This window comes from Cajanus cajan, chromosome 2, assembly GCF_000230855.2.
Source record: "Cajanus cajan strain Asha chromosome 2, NIPB_CcT2T_4, whole genome shotgun sequence".
Classification (NCBI taxonomy): Eukaryota; Viridiplantae; Streptophyta; class Magnoliopsida; order Fabales; family Fabaceae; genus Cajanus; species Cajanus cajan.
Window position 1 is genome coordinate 18,029,626 of NC_138518.1, and position 20,427 is coordinate 18,050,052.

Here is a 20,427-nt window from a genome sequence, read left to right on the forward strand (position 1 = left end):
GCAATGGAGAATAGAATCCGAGGCACCCAATATTCCAAAGGGAGGTCAAAGCAGCCATACTTGAGCATATGAAGTCTTTTGCAATCTTGGATTGAAATCCGGCTTCCACAAAAATAGCCTTAAAATGCCAAGATTTAGCATCCAAGAACTGGATGCAAGAACCATGTTAATATCCTCCTTCTTGGTGAATGAGAACTCAAAGAATCCCTTACCGAAAGACACCATTTTCCAGCCTGAAATTTGACTCCATATTTGATTCAATTTCTGCTGCAGCTCCTCACTTTTAAATGGAGTTTGTCCCTTGGTAAGAATGACTCTCCCATGAAGTCTGTTCTTGCAAGAAGCAAGACTTGTTTGGTATGCTTCTTCCAGTATCTTGATAGCTAATGTTTCTCCCTTCTTGTAGAAAATAAGCAATCTGATTTTCTTATTATTTCAACGTAGCCAGCTTATACATTTATACAAAATAATCAAATAGCTAATTCAGAAACAGTTTCCTAATTTTCTGTTTCTAATCTAATCTTATCAAAATACATGTAACAGCTTTATCAAAATAAATTCAGCCTTATCAAAAATATATTTATCCTTATCTATACCAACACTCCCCCTCAAGTTGGTGCATGAAGATTTGCAAAGCCCAACTTGCTGAGTAGGGATTCAAATCTGTCTTTTCCCAACGGCTTTGTGAACATGTCTGCTACCTGTTCCTTCGTCCAAATCTTTGTAGGCATTATTTCTCCTGATTGAACTCGTTCTGGAACAAAATAGCAATCCATTTCTACATGCTTCATCCTTTCATGAAAAACGGGATTCATAGCAATATGTAATGCCGCTTGATTATCACAGAACATGGTAGTAGCTTCCTGCTGTGATGCCCCTAGTTCTGTCAATAACCATCTTAACCATATTACTTCACTGACTGTTGCTGTCATGGCTCTGTACTCTGCTTCTGCTGATGACTTTGCTACCACTATTTGCCTTTTTGATCTCCATGAAATAGGTGACCCTCCTAGCATAATCATATATCCTGTACAGGATCTTCTGGTGAAGGGACATCCACCCCAGTCTGCATCACAATATGCCTCTAGCCTCAATTCAGCACCACTTTTAAGCAATATTCCTTGCCCTGGAGTTGACTTTAAGTAGCACAGTACCCTTTCTACAGCATCCATATGTCTTTGTTTTGGTGTTGTCACAAACTGGCACAATGTATTGACTGCATATGTGATATCTGGTCTTGTTACTGTTAGATAGAGTAGACGCCCCACTAACCTTCTGTATCTTGTGACATCAGTATCTTGTTCATCATCACTTGCTTGTAATTTGCAATTTTGTTCCATTGGAAACTTGCTTGGCCTGCATCCTTGCATCCCCATCCCCGTTTCTTTTAATATGTCCAATACATATTTTCTTTGGCTAAGAAATATGCCATGAGATGACCTGGCTACTTCAACACCAAGAAAATACTTCAATGTCCCTAAGTCTTTGATGCTAAACTCTCTATCTAAATAATTCTTCATTTGTTGCATGGTTTCTTGCTCGTTCCCGACCAATATAACATCATCTGCATATATTAGCGCAACTAGAAACACTCCCTCCTATTTGTAAATGAATAAGGAATGGTCTGCCCTGGATTGCCTGAAACCAACCTTATTTAATGCATTAGTAAATTTCTGATACCAATTTCTTGATGCTTGACGCAGCCCATAGAGAGACTTTCTTAGTTTGCAAACTCTAGTTTCCCCTTCCTTTGCAAAGCCTTGGGGTATACGCATGTATACTTCTTCTTCTAATTCTCCATGCAAGAATACGTTGTTCACGTCAAGTTAGTGAATTTCCCACCCATTTGTTGCTACTATGGTTAATAGGCATCGCACTGTTACTAACTTTGCTAGTGGTGCAAATGTTTCATGAAAATCTACCCCTTCAACTTGAGTAAAACCTCTTGCCACGAGTCTTGCTTTATAGCATTCTATCTCACCATTTGGTTTGTATTTTATTTTAAATACCCATTTTGAATCGACAACATTCTTTCCTGGTGGAAGTGCCTCCAATGTCTATGTTTCATTTTTCTCCAACGCCTCTATTTCTTTCTTCATTGCCTCCCTCCAGCATTCATGCTTTACTGCTTGTGAGAAATTCTTTGGTTCACTATGAAGGGAGATGGCCGCCAAGAGAGCTTTATGTGAATGTGAAAACTTATCATAGGATAAATAACTTGATACAGGATACACTACTGAGTTACCTGATGGAGGGTCAGACTGGAACCGTGTAATGGAGGGTGGTAGGTCAACTTCATACTCTTCTAAGTGTCTTGGTGGATGTCTCATTCTTCTACTGCGACTCTCTTTATTGTGTTCATTCTCAACACTCCCACTTACTGTGTTCCTTTCCTGCAATAATTCAACATCATGATTTTCCTCATGGGCACTTTCTCCCCTTGTTTCTTCTACATCTTGTTCTACCAAGCACTTCACCTCTCTTGTCATTATGTCTTCAGTTTCTTCGAACACAGGTGGAGTCACTTGTTTGAGCATGATTGTCTTTTCAGCCTTGAATGGAAATTCATGCTCACAAAATATCACATCCCTTGAGATTTGTATTTCTTTCTTTTCAGTATCATAAACTTTGTATCCCTTTTTTCCACTCGGGTATCCCATGAATACGCATGCTCTCCCTTTTTCATCAAACTTTCCTTCCTTCTTGTTCTTCAAGACATATACCAAACATCCAAACACCCTCAAGTGCTCATAGTTTGGCTTCTTCCCCATTAGTTTTTCATATGGAGTCTTGTTGCCTATTACTTTTGATGGCAATCTGTTGATGATATGTACTGCAGTAAGCACACATTCACCCCAAAATTCAATAGGCAGTCCAGAATGAAACCTTAATGCTCGAGCCACTTCTAAGATATATCTGTGTTTTCTTTCAACCACCCCATTTTGTTGGGGTGTGTATGTACACGTTGTCTCCATCATTATTCCCTTTTCTTTATAAATATTTTGCATATGACTTGATTTAAACTTTAGTCCATTATCTGTCCTTACTTTCTTAATTTTTTTTCCAAATTGTGTTTCAATCATGTGTATGAATGTTGGAAAATGATGTTCAACTTCTGATTTATGCTTCATAAGATATACCCAAACTCCTCGACTAAAGTCATCCAAAATGGATAAAAAATAACGTGCACCAGAAAATGATGCAGTATTATAGGGCCCCCATACATCACAATGTATTAAATCAAAACATGAATTTGACTTTATTGAACTAGAAGGAAAAGGCAATCTTGTTTGCTTTGCTCTTATACATGAATCGCAATGCATAAAACTATTATTACTAACTACATCAGAAAGTGGTTCAATTTGTTTCATCTTGGTTTCTGATGCATGTCCGAGCCTCCAATGCCAAATGCTTTCATCTATTGACCTATCCACCTTTATTTCCATGACTCCGTCTTGTATTGGCTCAAGGAGGTACAAGCCATCCCGATGCCTACCCACTCCAATCAGGGTCCTCGTAGTTAAGTCCTGTATTACACACAAATCATCAACAAATGTTAGTGCACAATTGTGTTCTCTTGTTAACTTACTGACTGAAAGTAAATTGCATTTGAAATCCGGTATGTTTAACACATTATTCACTTTCACCCCATTTGGTAGCTCTGCTATCCCAATGCTCTTGACTGGGATATTTTGGCCATTTGGAATCTTAACAGGTTGTTGATTGGTGAAACGCTCTTCTATTAACAGGGCACTATCACAGGTGATGTGTTCTGTTGCGCCTGAGTCTATTACCCAAGGTTTTGTGAATATGATCTTACTTGCCATGTTCATATTGGGTTTTGATTGTAGAATTGTCACTACAAGTTCAGCATCCCCTTTGAGTTGTTGCATGAGTCGCTCATATTGTTGCATTGACAGACCTGGAATTGGGCTTTCCGTGGTGACGACTTGAGCTGCTTTGGGTCCACCTCTCTTGTCTTTCCTTTCTTTATTCTTCTTCCCCCAATCTGGTGGATAGCCAATTATCTCATAGCATTTATCTTCGGTGTGACCCATCTTTTGGCAATGTTCACACTTCAGCTTCTTTTTTCTCCAATCTATTCTTTTCGTGCCTTCTTTATTGTAGCGTACACTCTGCGTTTGAAATGCTACTGGTTCAGTGGTGGGTTTGTGCATGACTGAAATCAACCTTTGTTGTTCAACCTCTCCTACAAGATGATACGCATGACCAAGGCTAATGACGGGTGTCATACTGAGAATATGTGTCTTAACTGTCCCAAAAACATCGTCCAACCCCATGAGAAAGTCATAGAGTTGATCTCTCTCCCGCATCTGCATGAGCCTCTTCTGTACGTCACATTTGCATCCCCCACACGTGCATTTGGGCCAAGGTGCTATGGATTGTATTTCATCCTATAAACCTTTTAGTTTTGTGTAATATGAAGGTACTGAAAGTTTCTCTTGTCTAAGAAGTGTCATGGTCCGTCTCAGCTCGTACACCCTCGGTGCACTTCCTTTCGCGAACCTTTCTTCAAGTTCTTCCCAGATTTCACAAGCAGTGGTGGCATACCTGACCCTGCTCCTAACTTCCTTGTCCATGGCACTTTTTAGCCATCCTTTGACCATTGCGTTGCATCGCATCCAGTATGCTGCAGACACCCAATTTCGTCCGGGGGCACACAAACAAGGAAATGGACCTCCGTTGTGAAGGAAAGAAGCTCCCGAAGCATGGAAACAACAAGAGATGACAGCCCATAACGGGTTGTTCCAAGACCAGAACGGGCTGTTCCCAAAAACGGAACGGGCTGTTCCAAAACAAGTTGATATATGCAAGATTTGAACCCAGAACGGGCCGTTCCAGGTTCTTATTTTACCTATAATAAACTTGCCCAGAACGGGCCGTTCTAAAACTGGAACGGGCCGTTCCCCTGGTTTGGAACGGGTCGTTCCACATTTAGAACGGGTCGTTCCACATTTAGAACGGGCCGTTCCAGTGTCTTATTTTACCCATAACGGATTAGCCCAGAACGGGCCGTTCCGAATCCGGAACGGGCCGTTCTGGTCCCCTTCTGATTCCTATAAATAGGAGCCTTGGGCACAGTTTTCCAGGCGGCCAGAGAAATTTCGAATAAGACTCCTTTGAGCACGAAAATTCTCTATCTCTCTCCCTTCTATTGTATTTCTTGAGATTTGTGTCGCATCTCTATCTTCTCTCTCCCTCCTATTGTATTTCTTGAGATCCGTGAGGCATATTGTAGTGTGAAAGGTCGCCACAAAGCACCTTCTCCATATTTGAAGATTCAATAAAGCTCGTTCAAGAGGTATTTCAGTCAATCTTTTTCTCTCTCTTTTATTTTTCATCTTTATCTCCTTTTTTTGTTATAACAAACTTCATAATGTAGATATTTTAGGGTTAATCGCTTAATTTATATTTTAAATATGTAAATAAATATTAATAAAGGGGATTCAATATTTAATTTATTAATTTTTATCATATTAACTTCATCATAGGGTACCGATTGAGGGCGTTGTAGGGGTGCTTAATATCTTCCCTACACGTAACCGACCCCCGAACCCAATTCTGGTTATCAAGGCTATTATTGGATCTTTAAAAACCTTTTCTTTTTCCAATGTTTTGAGTAAAATATTGGTGGCGACTCCATGAACCTATTTTCAAAACCATTGATTAAGGATTAGTCTGGTGTCCGGGCATTCCTTAATTAATGAGACTTTTAAAAGGATGTCTAAACCATAGGTCGCAAGATCGGAAATTTTTGGGTTGCGACAGATGGCGACTCCACTGGGGACGTTTTAAGAGGGTCAGGCCCAAATAAATGATGAAGTTAATAAAATAAGAATAATAATTTAAATATTTTTCCCCTTTACCTTATTTGTTTTCTTTGTTTGGCTCTGATATCTGTTTACTTATTTAAATTCCGCACCTGTTTGAAATAAAATTGTACACAAACCTTTGTACACAACAGTTTCCCCTACACCCAGGGGCATGAGGGTATTAAAAATAGGGAGTGGTTGACGTACAACCGGCCCAAGTTTGGCCTTGGAGCCTGCAAGCCTTGTCGGAAATCACACTCAAGGTGATAACCGATTACTCTAGCCCGAAATACTGCGACAAACCTTAGAGTTTGCCAGGTGACGGCGACAGAGATATTGGGTCCCTATAATGGGGGCACCTTGGGGGCCTTAAAAACCAGTGAAACTAGAACCGCCCTATACAACGCACTTTTCTTGACAGGGACCACAGACCAAGGATTTGATCATGATCGTTCGTGGGTGTACGTTGATTGAGCATATGTGTATGCATTTGTTTGTATTATTTTATTCTAATAAGATGGATTGGAATTTTAAAATAAGCAAACAGATAATAAAAAATAAAAAATAATAATAAAAATAAAAATTTTATACCCCTTTGTACATTCTTAGGTCAGCATTCCATTAACATCATATAGGTAGTTTCTTTTTTTTAAAAAAAATTGAATAAAAGAAATCTCATCTCCATCATGCATCATTCCCCTTTAGATAATAGAAACATGATAAAGATTAAAAAAAATGACATGCATTCTAGATTAGCTCATTAATTTCATTCATTTTATTAGCTAAGGAGGATTAGGTTGCAGTACGTATAGAAAGTTAAGAAAAGTGAATGCTCTAATATACGACAGTATCTGCGCTATAAAGAAAAGCCCAAATCAATACTATAGTTGGGCCCTTGCTTTGATATGTTTGTTGAAGTAAGTCTTCTTATAATCTAATAAAGATTCTCGCTTAATACTGTCAAAATTTATTTGAGCATTCACAAATAAATAAATCAATGAGACTGATATTTATTTTTCTCAACTTTCTCTACATTCTGCATTACATTCATTCAGCACAAATCCCTCCTTGTAAAAGAATAAATAAGAATAAAAAGGGAAATTAACCTATGTGCATTAGTCGAAAGTATTGGGACATAAGCCATATGCATAAAGAGTTTTCAAGACGCCAACTCCTGCCTAAAGAAGATAAAGTCGTGTCGTACAACTGTGAAATCCAAGCAGAATAGGAGCTTCCGAAGCAGGCAAATAACAAGACAGGACATCAGAAGGCCTAAAGGCTAAATATGGTGTTTTTAGTAGCCCAGAACGGGCTGTTCCAAAATCGGAACGGCCCGTTCCAAAGTCAGAACGGGCCGTTCCAAAATTGAAACGGACCGTTCTGAACCCCCGGAACGGGCCGTTTCAATTTCAGAACGGGTCGTTCCAATATAACTAAAAACACCTAAAGAGGCTTTGTGTGGAATGGGCCGTTCCAATACCAGAACGGGCCGTTCCAAACAAGGTAAATTTGGAACGGTCCGTTCTGGAAAGGTTAAGTTCGTGTTATTTTCTACTCTGGAACGGGCCGTTCCGTTTTCAGAACGGGCCGTTCTAGAGTACGAAATATACACATAATAATTGGGCCAGAACGGGCCGTTCCGAAACCGGAACAGGCCGTTCTGGCCCACTGCTGATCCCTATAAATTGAAGCCTTGGGCACAGTTCACCAGGCGGCCAGAGAAATTTCGAATAAGATTCCTTTGAGCACGAAAATTCTCTATCTCTCTCCCTTCTATTGTATTTCTTGAGATTTGTGTCGCATCTCTATCTTCTCTCTCCCTCCTATTGTATTTCTTGAGATCTGTGAGGCATATTGTAGTGTGAAAGGTCGCCACAAAGAACCTTCTCCATATTTGAAGATTCAATAAAGCTCGTTCAAGAGATATTTCAGTCAATCTTTTTCTCTCTCTTTTATTATTCATCTTTATCTCTTTTTTTGTTATAACAAACTTCATAATGTAGATATTTTAGGGTTAATCGTTTAATTTATATTTTAAATATGTAAATAAATATTAATAAAGGGGATTCAATATTTAATTTATTAATTTTTATCATATTAACTTCATCATAGGGTACCGATTGAGGGCGTTGTAGGGGTGCTTAATACCTTCCCTACACGTAACCTACCCCCGAACCCAATTCTGGTTATCAAGGCCATTATTGGATCTTTAAAAACCTTTTCTTTTTCCAAATTTTTGAGTAAAATATTGATGGCGACTCCATGAACCTATTTTTAAAACCATTGATTAAGGATTAGTCTGGTGTCCGGGCATTCCTTAATTAATGAGACTTTTAAAAGGATGTCTAAACCATAGGTCGCAAGATCGGAAATTTTCGGGTTGCGACATATGCCAAATATGGAGAATCAACGACTGGAATTGGGATCGTTCCATCCACGAATCCTATTTTGTTTTTGGCATATAACGCATTACTCATGTCAGTCACCCATTCTCCGTAGTTACCATCATTAAGGGGTTCACTAACGAAAATTTGTCCTGGGCTGTTTGATGCATGAATATAATATGGAGACATGATGTCGATGTGAACTTCTTGTGCATTGGCCTTCTTCTCTTCTTCCATAGCCATGGTTTCTCAATCAATGAGATATTAGATCCAGGCTTTTGGCTCTTGATACCATGTAGAAAATAAGCAATCTGATTTTCTTATTATTTCAATGTAGCCAACTTATACATTTATACAAAATAATCAAATAGCTAATTTTCAGAAACAGTTTCCTAATTTTCTGTTTCTGATCTAATCTTATCAAAATAAATGTAATAGCTTTATCAAAATAAATTCAGTCTTATCAAAAACATATTTATCCTTATCTATACCAACATTTCCAGCATGGTTTGGCAAGATTGGATTCAACAAGAGATGGCTTGAAAGCTGACATGATTAGTGCGAAGTTCGGCTTAGCTGGTACTTTGTTGGGACTATTCGTGGTTAGGCACTGCCATGGGCAAGAAAACTGGTCCATCAAGAAACCAGAAAAGAATGACTAGCTGCACCTTCCTTTACATTATGCGTGGTAGTATTATCTTGTCGGTCACGGAATTGAACCTAAACAAGGAAGGTGATAAGCAAACACCTTGAGAGGCCTTGTTCCTAAAGAAGCACCTAAAGCATAGGTGGCCAGAGATCACCAAGACTAGGGAGAAATCTTGGAGAAATTCAAAAGTGAGAATTTTCTGAGCAGACATAAGTCAAAACTATCATACAATTTTAACGATTAACATACGTACTAAAATTGTGAATTTTATAAATTTGAGGAATTAAAATTGAAGAATTTAAAATAGGATTAAAATTAGAATTTTTTTTAAATATATTATTATTTTTTAATTATTTAAATAACCTGAACTCATTTTTATTTACACAAATAACTTATTTTCAAACCCATGTAAGAAATCGGTTACCAAAAGGAATTTAAAAAAAATTCAAAATCCCTTTGAGAAATCGGTTACCCAATAACCGATTTCTCAATGGGCTTTTTTTTTGTTTTTTGTTTTTTGTCATTTATCAAATGTTACATTATAACTAACATTACAATTTTAATGATTAACATACGTACTAAAATTGTGAATTTTATAAATTTGAAGAATTAAAATTAGAGAATTTAAAATAGGATCAAAATTAGAATTTTTTTAAATATATTATTATTTTTTAATTATTTAAATAATCTGGGCCCATTTTTATTTATTCAAATGACCTATTTCCAAATTCAGGTAAGAAATCGGTTACTAGGTAATCGATTTCTCAAAGGGAATTTTAAAAAAAATTCAAAATCCCTTTAAGAAATCGATTACCTAGTAACCGATTTCTCAATGGGCCTTTTTTCGTTTTTTTTTTTTCAGATTTAAAAAAAAATTCATTTTTTATTTTTTGATTTTCAGATTTTAAAAAAAAAATAATTAATTTTAATTTTTAAATTTATGTATAATATTTTAAATTTATATTGAAAATAAAGATAATGTTAAAACTTATTTATTTTATTAAAAAAGAAATTTATTTAAAAAATAGAGATAATTTAATTTAAAATTCACAACTTTAAATAAAAATAATTTTAATTGAGATGAACAACTTTAAATAAGAACAAAATAATAACAACAAAATAGGAGATCAAATAAATAAGAACAACAACACAATTATAATTCACCAAATTACAATCCAACTTTAATGATGTCTATGCCCACCAGTTCTACACCTCGGAGGTTGTCGGTTCCTTGTTGGGTTTCGACGACCAATGCGTGGTTGTTGTGGTTCAACTTGCTCCTCATCATGTTCTGTGACACCCTTACTACCCCGACACATATATTGTAATAATATCAATAAATTAAGGAAAATAAACTTTTCAACATAGGTAAAAGGGTTCACATAAAAACCTTTAAAAACATTCTTCAATATCCAAATACATATAAAAATCTATATCCTAGAATTCTCTGCCCCGATGTCACAATATCAGAGCACACCCACAATTGAACTGTTGGCATCCTAGATGCCACTCAAAGCCGGATCTTCCTCACCTAAAACATCCACAATTTATACGGTGAGAAAAGAAAATATCTATATGCAAAGTACATCAACCACATCATAATGAAATCTCATCATAATTCATATATATACAAGCATGTATCATAATTTATCAATCCATCACAATCCACACAATTTTACGATTAATAATATCATTTCCACATCCATAATTCAAGTCAATCTTACAATTAACACTATGCCAAGACCTCGCCACATCTGACACAAGTGATACGGGTTAATTGCCTCACTCAACCCACACTGTACCAGGGTTCGTATCATCCCTGATCATCCAAGAGTACGCTCGTCCTTGAAGCATCACCTACCCAGGGTTCGTATCATCCCTGATCATCCAGGAGTACGCTCGTCCCTAAAGCATGAGTGTGAGGATCCACAATCACATTACAATCCATATAATCTCTTGCAATTAACCCTATGTCAGGGCTGCCATAATCGACATAAGTGGTGTGTGTTAACTGTCTTACTCATCCCACACCATGCTAGGGTCACGCCCTCCCTGTAACACCACTTACCCAGGGGTCGTGTCATCCCTAGTCATTAGTGTGAGGAAACACATCGCAATCACATTCTTAATCATGTCCATACAACATCTCATCTCATATCACGATTCCATATCACATACACAATTCCATATCACATACTCAACAGATAAGTCTAACAAAATAAAGGTTTACACATCCCTAAAGCAATTCACATCTAGATCATCAATTTTATCAAGTAATATAGCAATAACATTCATAAATTAATAAAATAATCAATAGAATTATCAATTTAATATAATTTTGACATCAACAGTAAAACCCCAATTATTCCAAAACCTAACTCATAGGCACTCTTCTACAGTTTCGTTCTCTCTCTCAGATCATTATTCTTACAAATTAAATATGTATTTCTAATCCTCAACACATACAGAATCTAATGGGATCATCAATTTCTCAGACAGAAATATTCCAATTTTTCCAAAACCTAGCCTACAGACACTTTTCTATAATTTCGTTCTCTCTCCCAGAGCATCATTTTTACAAATAAATCATATATTCATAATCCTAAATTCATACAGAATCAAATAAGACCAATAATTCTCCAAACAGAAATAATTATAAAATTGCTCATAATCCTAAGGGATTCTTCCTCTACCCAATTCCCTCATGTAACTCTACATATAAATAATTCCATTTTCTCCCGTACCTGGATAAATAGCAGTTGAACTAAAACAGGAATCTCTTGGTCTCCTCCTCTAAATGCCCCTTGGTCTCCGGAGAGAAGAAGAGAGAAAGAAGAAAGAACAGAAAATAATAGGAAGAGAGAATGAGAGATGTGTGAAAAAGAGAGGTGAGAGGCACTATTTATAGGATTTCAAGCTCACCTACCGGAACGGCCCGTTCCAAAAGTGGAATGGTCATTCTGGGCCCTTCGAAACTACGCAAAATTCTCAACTGAAACGGCCCGTTCTCAATCCCAGCAGAACGGCCCGTGCCACTTCCAGAACGGCCCGTTCTCCAAACCAGAACGACTCGTTCTCCAAACCAGAACGGCTCGTTCTCCAACCGGAACAGCCCGTTCTCAACTACGTTTTTTAGGAAAATTCTTTATTCTGGAATGGCCCGTTTCACTTTTGAAACGGTCCGTTCCGGGCAACGAATTGGGCCCACGGCCTAGTAAAAATTGGGCTGTTAAATGTTCTATATGAACAATATTAGTGGTTGTATTCGACAAGGCACTTCCACCGACCTCAGAGTCATAAGAAAAAAATGAAGGAAAATTCATGTTTTGCATGTAATCATATGCACTATGTGGCGTGTGTACATCGACGCCGAAAAGATTGCTCATGAAGTCCCTTGTTGGAGTTGTTGTTGATGGTGGGGTGTACATGAATTGTTCATGGTGCATATGAAATGGTGGATTCATTGAAAGAGACTAGGGATGTTGTTCCACACTATAAGGTGAGTCGTTATCTCTAGCCACTAGGGTTTGTCATGGTGTTGGAAAATGTTGTTGAAATCTTATAGTTGTTGGGAGTTGTGTACTAGAAGTGAATGCACAATATGAAAAATATTGGCTACAAAGAAATAATCTTGAACTAGCATGAAACTATTGCAAATACTCAGGAGTGTGTTGGAGAGGCCCTTGAAGTGGTTCCCCAAAAATAACATGTTTGTGTTTGTCTATCCAAATGAAAATTCAATCTGCATGTTATTCAGCCTAGTTGGTGCCGCTATGTCCTCTCATGTCTATTTCGTGCATTTTATCAAGATTATGGGCTTCATTGGGATTGGTTGCCACAAGCCAAATTGCAATTGGACTTTATCACTTTGATGTCAAACTGCAAATGAAGTTAAAACAGTACAAGAAGTCCATATTCTAGAAACCTTATAAGCACGTGTTGGTAATGAGGACTGAAATTCCCTATATGGCATCCATAAAAACTGAAAAAGAAAAAGGTTTAGGATATAAATTAATTGAATAAAAGAGAGTATGTGTGAGAGAATTTGACATCGTATTATCTCGTTATGATTCATGTTGTCATATCTTAATCTGTAACCAAGTAAGTCTCCATGGGGCGTGCCTGTAAATCTTAACCCTCTTCCTGACCACCTAAAAAATTTGTACATTGATAAAATTTTAGGTAGAATGTAGTTGTTTGATGTATTAAAGCGGTATAAAAATTAATTCATACCTCGATGCTAGCGGAAATGTAATATCCTGTTGGACTCTTGGTTGGATGAAGGGCATGTGATACCAAGCCCAAGACTATAGAAGCAAAGAATATCCACCCATTTTCTTTGACGATGGATAAATTTCCCTACACATTTCTCTCTACAAATGTGCCAAACAAGCAAAACCCCAACTATATCATTTTGCATGTTCCAAGTCAGCCAACAGTGGTAAATACATTAAGTGAAGTCTGTTACCTAACTTGTCTGGCATAATGACACCACTAATCAACCCTAAGATATATGCCCTATAATTTTGGTGCAATTATTGTTCAGTGGGTTCATCTGGTAGTGCAATTGTATGGTCTCTTAACCATTTTCGTTTCATGGTTGAGCCAACTAGAGCTTCCCCTTTCGGAGGTACGAAACCTAACAACTTGTAACACAATTGATTCCAATCAAAGAAAGTTGGTCTTGTGACTGCTTTGTCATCGATCCTCAAACCCAGTTATAGTACCACATCTTCCAAAGTGACCATGCACTCACCAACTGGGAGGTGAAAAATATGTTTCTCAAGTCTCCACCTCTCCACCAAAGACGTTATTAGACAATCATCAATTTTAAAATGTCTAATTTTGGCAACCTCAACAACCTCCAACAAATGTTCAATTCTTGGGTCAGGTGCAGGCATGGAATGATAGTAAGATTGAATTATTTGATCACTTGTTGTCTGGGAATATGGTAGAATTGAAATGTTAGTAATGAATAATATTACTTGTAAACATTATGCAATATATATTAACTTACCATAAGATGAGTTTCATTTGACCTATGGATGTGTTGTTTCTACAACATAGTTGAAGATGAAGAAGACATTCTTGAAAAACAATAGCAATGAAATTAAAGAGTGCAATAGCTGAAGAGAATTGATCTTTTGTTGTGTGTTTAGGGTTGGAACGTATGTAGTTTATATATAGTGCAAAAAATTTGAATTAGTTTGTCTCATTGCGTTAGGAATCCAAAGACTTTGTGTAGAATGTCATTGCCTTAGTCCTTGAGCGTCAGGAATCCAATGACTTTGTGCAAAGTGTCATCAATGGCTTTGTCCCAGAGTGTCAGAAAATCAATGTTTTACGCAGAATATCATTGCCTTGGTCCCATAGCGTCAAGAATCCAATGACTTTGTGTAGTGACATCAATGGCTTTGTCCCAGAGCGTTATAAAATTAATGCTTTATGCAGAGTGTCATTGCCTTGGTCCTAGAGTGTCAGGAATCCCATTAATTTGTGCAGTGTCATCAATGACTTTGTCCTAAAGCATCAGAAAATTAATGTTTTACGCAAAGTGTCATTGCCTTGGTCCTAAAGAGTCAGGAATCCAATTACTTTGTGCAGTGTCATCAATGGCTTTGTCCCAGAGCGTCAGAAAATTAATGTTTTACACAAAGTGTCATTGCCTTGGTTTCAGAGCATCAAGAATCCAATTACTTTGTGTAGTGTCATCAATGGCTTTGTCCCAGAGCATTAGAAAATTAATACTTTACGTAGAGTGTCATTGCCTTCGTCCTAGAGCGCCATGAATCCAATTAATTTGCATTTTTCCATAATAGCTTGCAAGCATGTTTCTTTAGTTCTATATAATGTTCTGTAACAAAGGCTAAAATGTATCAAATTAAAACATCCAACCAATGGATTCGTTAGCTGTTCCGACCATTGTTTATTATGATGGACAAATTGTCTCCATTGAGCATGGAGATACGTTTGTTAGCAACGAGGTTAGAACCCTACTGGTAAGCAACAAGATGACTTATGAGCAACTTAAGTAGGTTATTAGTAATAACCTTAATCTTTCTCATTACAAAGATGTTATATATATCCACTACCGATACCCAATTTCATGTATCAGTGGTATATATAAATATACAGCGTGTTATCTTAGGGATGATGAAGATGTGGAGTGTATGTTTTCAATGTTCACAGAACTGTACGACCTAACAAGTGTTGAATTGTATGCTACGACGACGTATATTGGATTATTGCATGGGTGGAAGCGATTGAAAGATACCTTGACCAAGCAATAAAGTTGGACAACTAAATTTATATGGTTTAGGGTTTATGTTATTTATGTTTGAAGTTTATTTAAATTATTTTTTTAAGTTATTTTTATTTTAATGATGTAACCGTTATAATTATTGTATTTAATATATAATGCCATAAATATTTAATAAAATAATATTATCATTTATTTATTAATAAAATTAATTATCTATAATTATTAATACAATCAATATATTTATTAGTAAATTACATTATTCAATTTTCTATATTTAATAAATTTAATTTAAATAATAAAATCAATTTAAAAATTCTGAAATTTAATAAAATAAATAATTTTTAACATAAATTTAAAATATTATACAATTTTTATATTTTATATATAATTCTGAAAATTAAAATTAATTATATTTTTTATAAAAAAAAAAAATAAGAAATATTATAATTATGAATAAATATAATATTAATTTTATTATTAATTATTATTCTTTAAAAATTATTTAATTTAAATATTAAATATATTTTTAAATTTATGAAAATTTAATTAAATTAATTTTTCTTTAATTTTTTAAAATAAGAAAATGAAAAACCAAAAAAAAAAAAGGTCCATTGAGAAATTCGTTATTGGGTAACCGATTTCTCAAAGAGATTTTGAATTTTTTTTTAAAAATCCCTTTGAGAAATCGGCTACCCAGTAACCGATTTCTCTTTTGAGCTTAAAAATCGGTCATTTGGATAAATAAAAATAGGCCCAAGTTATTTAAATAATTAGAAAAATAATATATTTATAAAAAAAAAGTCTCAAAATTATGAATTTAACACACACACACAAATAAACATGTCTTCTTATTTTAATTTTATTTTCTATTTTGAAATATTTTTATAAAAAATGACTTATTTTTTTAGCCCTTCTTTTTTCAGCACACTGGTGTTTTTTAATTTTTATTTTAATGATAGTGTTATACATGTTTGGTTTTAATGTTCCAAAAACTAAATTCCTAACACCTTGTTTGTTGTAGCTCTTCAATGCTTAACCATCATAATATTATAGCATTAATAATATTCCAAAATCACACAAAAAATACCTTGCTTTTATTAGTCATGTGCATCATAAATCACCTCCTAGCATCGCAAAACCAAACCCCATATCTTCTTTCAATGTACTACTCGTCTTGTATAGTCCTAATTTAAAAAAATTAATTAAATTAGTTATTTTTAATTAATTCTATCATAAATTATAATTTCATTAAAAAAATATCATTTGTTTTAATTCATTATTATATTTATTATTAATTGTAAATGGATACATAGAAAATAGAGTTAATAATTAATAAAGGGTATAAAAAAACTATCCTTAAGTAACTTTAAAATTCAATGATTATTATTTATAATTAAGATAAAATAAAAAATGAATTCATTACTTATAATTAAGATCAAAGATTGTAGTCATTAGTCAATCATGAATGTCACGCATCATGCCAAAATCATTGTGTGCCACCGACCGTCAAAATGACTTCCACCGATCACAACTAATCCACCTTGAATGGTTTGTTTATGTTCTCACAATAGAAATGATAATAGACTACTAACTTTCCTTTATGGAGGAGCACACCTCCTAACCCCAATTTTAAGTATCACAATACATCTCAAAAGGTTCATTCAGGTCACATAAGACTAAATAAGTTTTGAAGTTAACTTATTCTAAGGGTTTATTTAATTTGTTAAATATCATAGTACTAAATAGGACATATATAATTGTTATGCATTTGATTTACAAAAGTATCATGATATAGGACAAAAAAGATGAAGATAGACGAGACAAAAATCCTATAATAAACCATAAGACAACTTTTTTTGTCTCAAGTACAAAAGTATTCACTACCGTCGTTGTTATACTAACATCACCTTATGATTACAATTGTTGCCTAACACTAACATTGTTGTTGCCTACCACCATTGTCACTAACTACCATTGTCGTAATCCACAACCATCCTGTCCTTTTCATTGCATTGTTGTTGTCATTACTATCGCTAATACCACCACCATTGTTGTTGTTGTCCTAACAATTCTGGTCACATCATCCTCATTAAGATAAAAATAATTTATTATGACAATTATTATTAAAAAGGACATTGTGATAAATTTAACATTATATTTGGATTTTGGACATAATAGAGTATAATAGAATATTTTAGATATTTATCTATGATTTTACCGATTGATTTTGGATTGAAAGTTCCAATAAAATGGTTTAGAGGAAGGTTAGAAACCCAAAAAATGCAGAATATCATAATTTAAATTTCCATTCATTTAAGCAACTAAAGACTCACTTAAGTGAGTTTGTGACAAAAAATATTGGGTAGGAGCTAACAAGGTGAATTTAACTCACTTAAGCGAATTCAATGTCTCGCTTAAGTGAAAGAATGACTTGTTTGAGCGAGTAGATGGTCAAATTAACTTTTATGGTCTTCATGGAAGTTGTATCCCTAGATGTTGGATTTCACATTCCATTTGAATCACCCAAAAAAAAAGGAGTTTATAACTCAAGTTATGATCATTTATGTGAGCAAAGGTTGAGCTATTAGCATTAGGTGATAATGGCACAAATTTATTTTTTAATTTTGAGCATAGTAATTGATAAAATCAAAATTAGAGGTCAACATAAGAATTATAGATAATTGTCTTATCTTTCTAACAAGATAAAGAAAAACTTGATATCATATATATAACTCTTGATGTCACATCTAGACCACATGATGTCATTAAAGATTAAGAAAAGAAGAGATAGTTTGAGTTGTAATAGTGAGTTGTCTAATACTTTAAGTACTTAATCTTGGAAATAGTTTGTGATACTTATATAAATAGTTAAGAAAGAGAAAGTATAAGATAGGATAATCGTGAATGAGTCATGAATGGATTATGACGAAGATGTGAAATTATGTTTGTAAGACCTTGTGCTTAAGACTTTGTGTCTGTATGAGATATGAGATGCTTTTATGATATGTGCATGATATGAAACGTTGATGCTTGAGAATATTGTGTGCAACATTTGAGACATTGGTGAATAATGATATGTAAGATGATGATATGGTATGTGAATGACATGAATATGTGATGAGTCCATGAGGTGAAGTGATGTCTAGAGTCTTTAAGAACATCTCCTTTGAAAATATTTTGTCCACATATATTTCTAGTCTTCCTCTCTCATCAAGAATTGCAGCCATGACATGATTACAAGGGATTCTAGCCATTTGCCACTTATTGCATGTACATGTCCCCTTTATAAGGTTGACAATCTTATTCCCTTCAATATAATGACTAACTTCAAATATCTTATGCCCTCCAACATATACAATATAGTTCAGTGCATTTTTCCATAGATATTTCTAGCTTTTATTGTATTTTTTGGCATATTAAGTGCCTATGGACCAATATTCCCTCTTTTTTCACATGAAATCTCTTCATTAGATGTCTCCTAATCATCTTGAACATTAATGATAAGTTTGTCTCTTAAGTCTTGTATATACACATCAAATGTTTGTTCTCTATTATTCAGCAACATGTTACACTTTAATTGAGGGTTATGAGCATACCTACATAATAAAAAATCAATATTCATTACAATATGTGTAAGATATGGTGATGAAGAAAATATTATATTCAAGTTATACCTACACCATAGTTTTGGCTCAAACTTTTATAACAACTCAAATGCCCTTACTGTGACACCCTCTACCCCAACATATATATATATATAATATTAAAAAAAATGTATCTTATTGGATAAAAAAACAAATATTTAAAATTGAAACGACAATTCCAATAATCATGTGAGTAGAGAATTCACATTCATGTACTTAATCCAAACAGAAAATAAAATTACAAAGAATAAAAATTGAATTTTTCCAAAATATATACTTTAATGAAACATAAACAACATCATATTCTAATTCTATCTATGTCCCGATGTCACATGTCCTATCAGAGCAAAATCCCACATAGAAGCCTAAGCTCCATCGTCCACATCCTCAGCCTCATGCTGCTGATGGTCTCCTGTATATCAAACAAGAGAAACAACACAAAAGAAGGGAGTGAGAAACATCTCACTCTGGCTCACGGTGTAGGAATGCACACCGGATAGCCAAACACAAACAATACAGTTACCTCATAGATCAATCAACAACAATAGCTTATCCAATCATCCAAGTCATACAAATAGTAATTTATCACAATTTAATAATAAGAATGCACATGCATGGACACAGACTTCATTTTATCATGCATGTGGCGCCAGAAACATATCACATGGCATATTGCTGCTAGCAATACACGAAGAGTAGTCTAGGAGTACATGCCGGGTTACACCCTCTACGCACTCTCACTAGAAGGATATACTACTAGAGTCTCGTCGGGATAGCTAAGCCGCGCAAGATACATCCCATGCACACAATGGGCGAGACTGGGACTTCCAAACCGAGCTATCCCCAAAAACTAATCCCCAAAGCTTTTATACTAAGGGGCCTTCTCTGGCGGTGTATTTCATATCGTACCCTTAAAAACATTTATGCATATGATGCATGTCAATCAAGACTCCATGATTTTCTCATATCACATTTTCATGTCTCATTCCCGTATCACATTATCATGTCTCAACACATCTCATCATCACATCTCCTCATTACATTTCATCATCACATTCGCATTATCACATCATATTCACAATTTTCACAGAGCACTTTTATTCATATTAGAACTCATCTATTTGCGAAAGTAAACATATATTCATACATCTCGTACAACAAGGAATACAATAGAACAATCAAAAGGTAAAACAGAAAATATTAGAAATATGTCTGTTTCTCATAGGGTTCCCATAGGAACCCACAGAGTACTCTAATTCATATCAAAACTTGTTTATTTTAAAAATTAAACACACATTCACACATCTCTTTTAATAGGGAATATAACGGAATAGACAGAAGGTAAAACAGAAATATTCCTATTTTGCCTGCTGCTCATAGGGTTCTCTCAAAAACCCATAGAGCGTTCCAATTTATGCAATAAGCATTTAAAATAAGACAATTCACGTATAAAATTATTATCACAATTAATTTACTCATACAAGCACCAATGCACTCCCTTAGGATTTCCCGTAGGAACCCATAGGAGCACCAAATTCCACAATCATAGCCTAAACAAAGTTTCTATTCATACACGCATATTAATTAAGTAATTGAAACATACAAGAAAAATATGACATACAACAAACACAGGATTGGGGGCCAATCCTACTAC

The 20,427-nt window shown here is 34.9% G+C and overlaps 2 protein-coding genes across 2 annotated transcripts; both read right to left on the reverse strand.

Moving 5' to 3' along the window:
* Positions 1–608: 608 nt before the first annotated feature.
* LOC109810098 (putative mitochondrial protein AtMg00810) lies at positions 609–1,775 on the reverse strand. The gene is made up of 2 exons (XM_083069476.1): positions 1,650–1,775; positions 609–1,598 (listed from the first exon to the last, which is right to left on the reverse strand). The coding sequence occupies exons 1-2, from the start codon at positions 1,773–1,775 to the stop codon at positions 609–611; spliced, it is 1,116 nt and encodes a 371-aa protein (XP_082925602.1).
* Positions 1,776–2,057: 282 nt separating this feature from the next.
* Positions 2,058–4,334, reverse strand: LOC109810097 (retrovirus-related Pol polyprotein from transposon RE1). The gene has a single exon (XM_083069477.1). The coding sequence runs from the start codon at positions 4,332–4,334 to the stop codon at positions 2,058–2,060; it is 2,277 nt and encodes a 758-aa protein (XP_082925603.1).
* Positions 4,335–20,427: the final 16,093 nt, after the last annotated feature.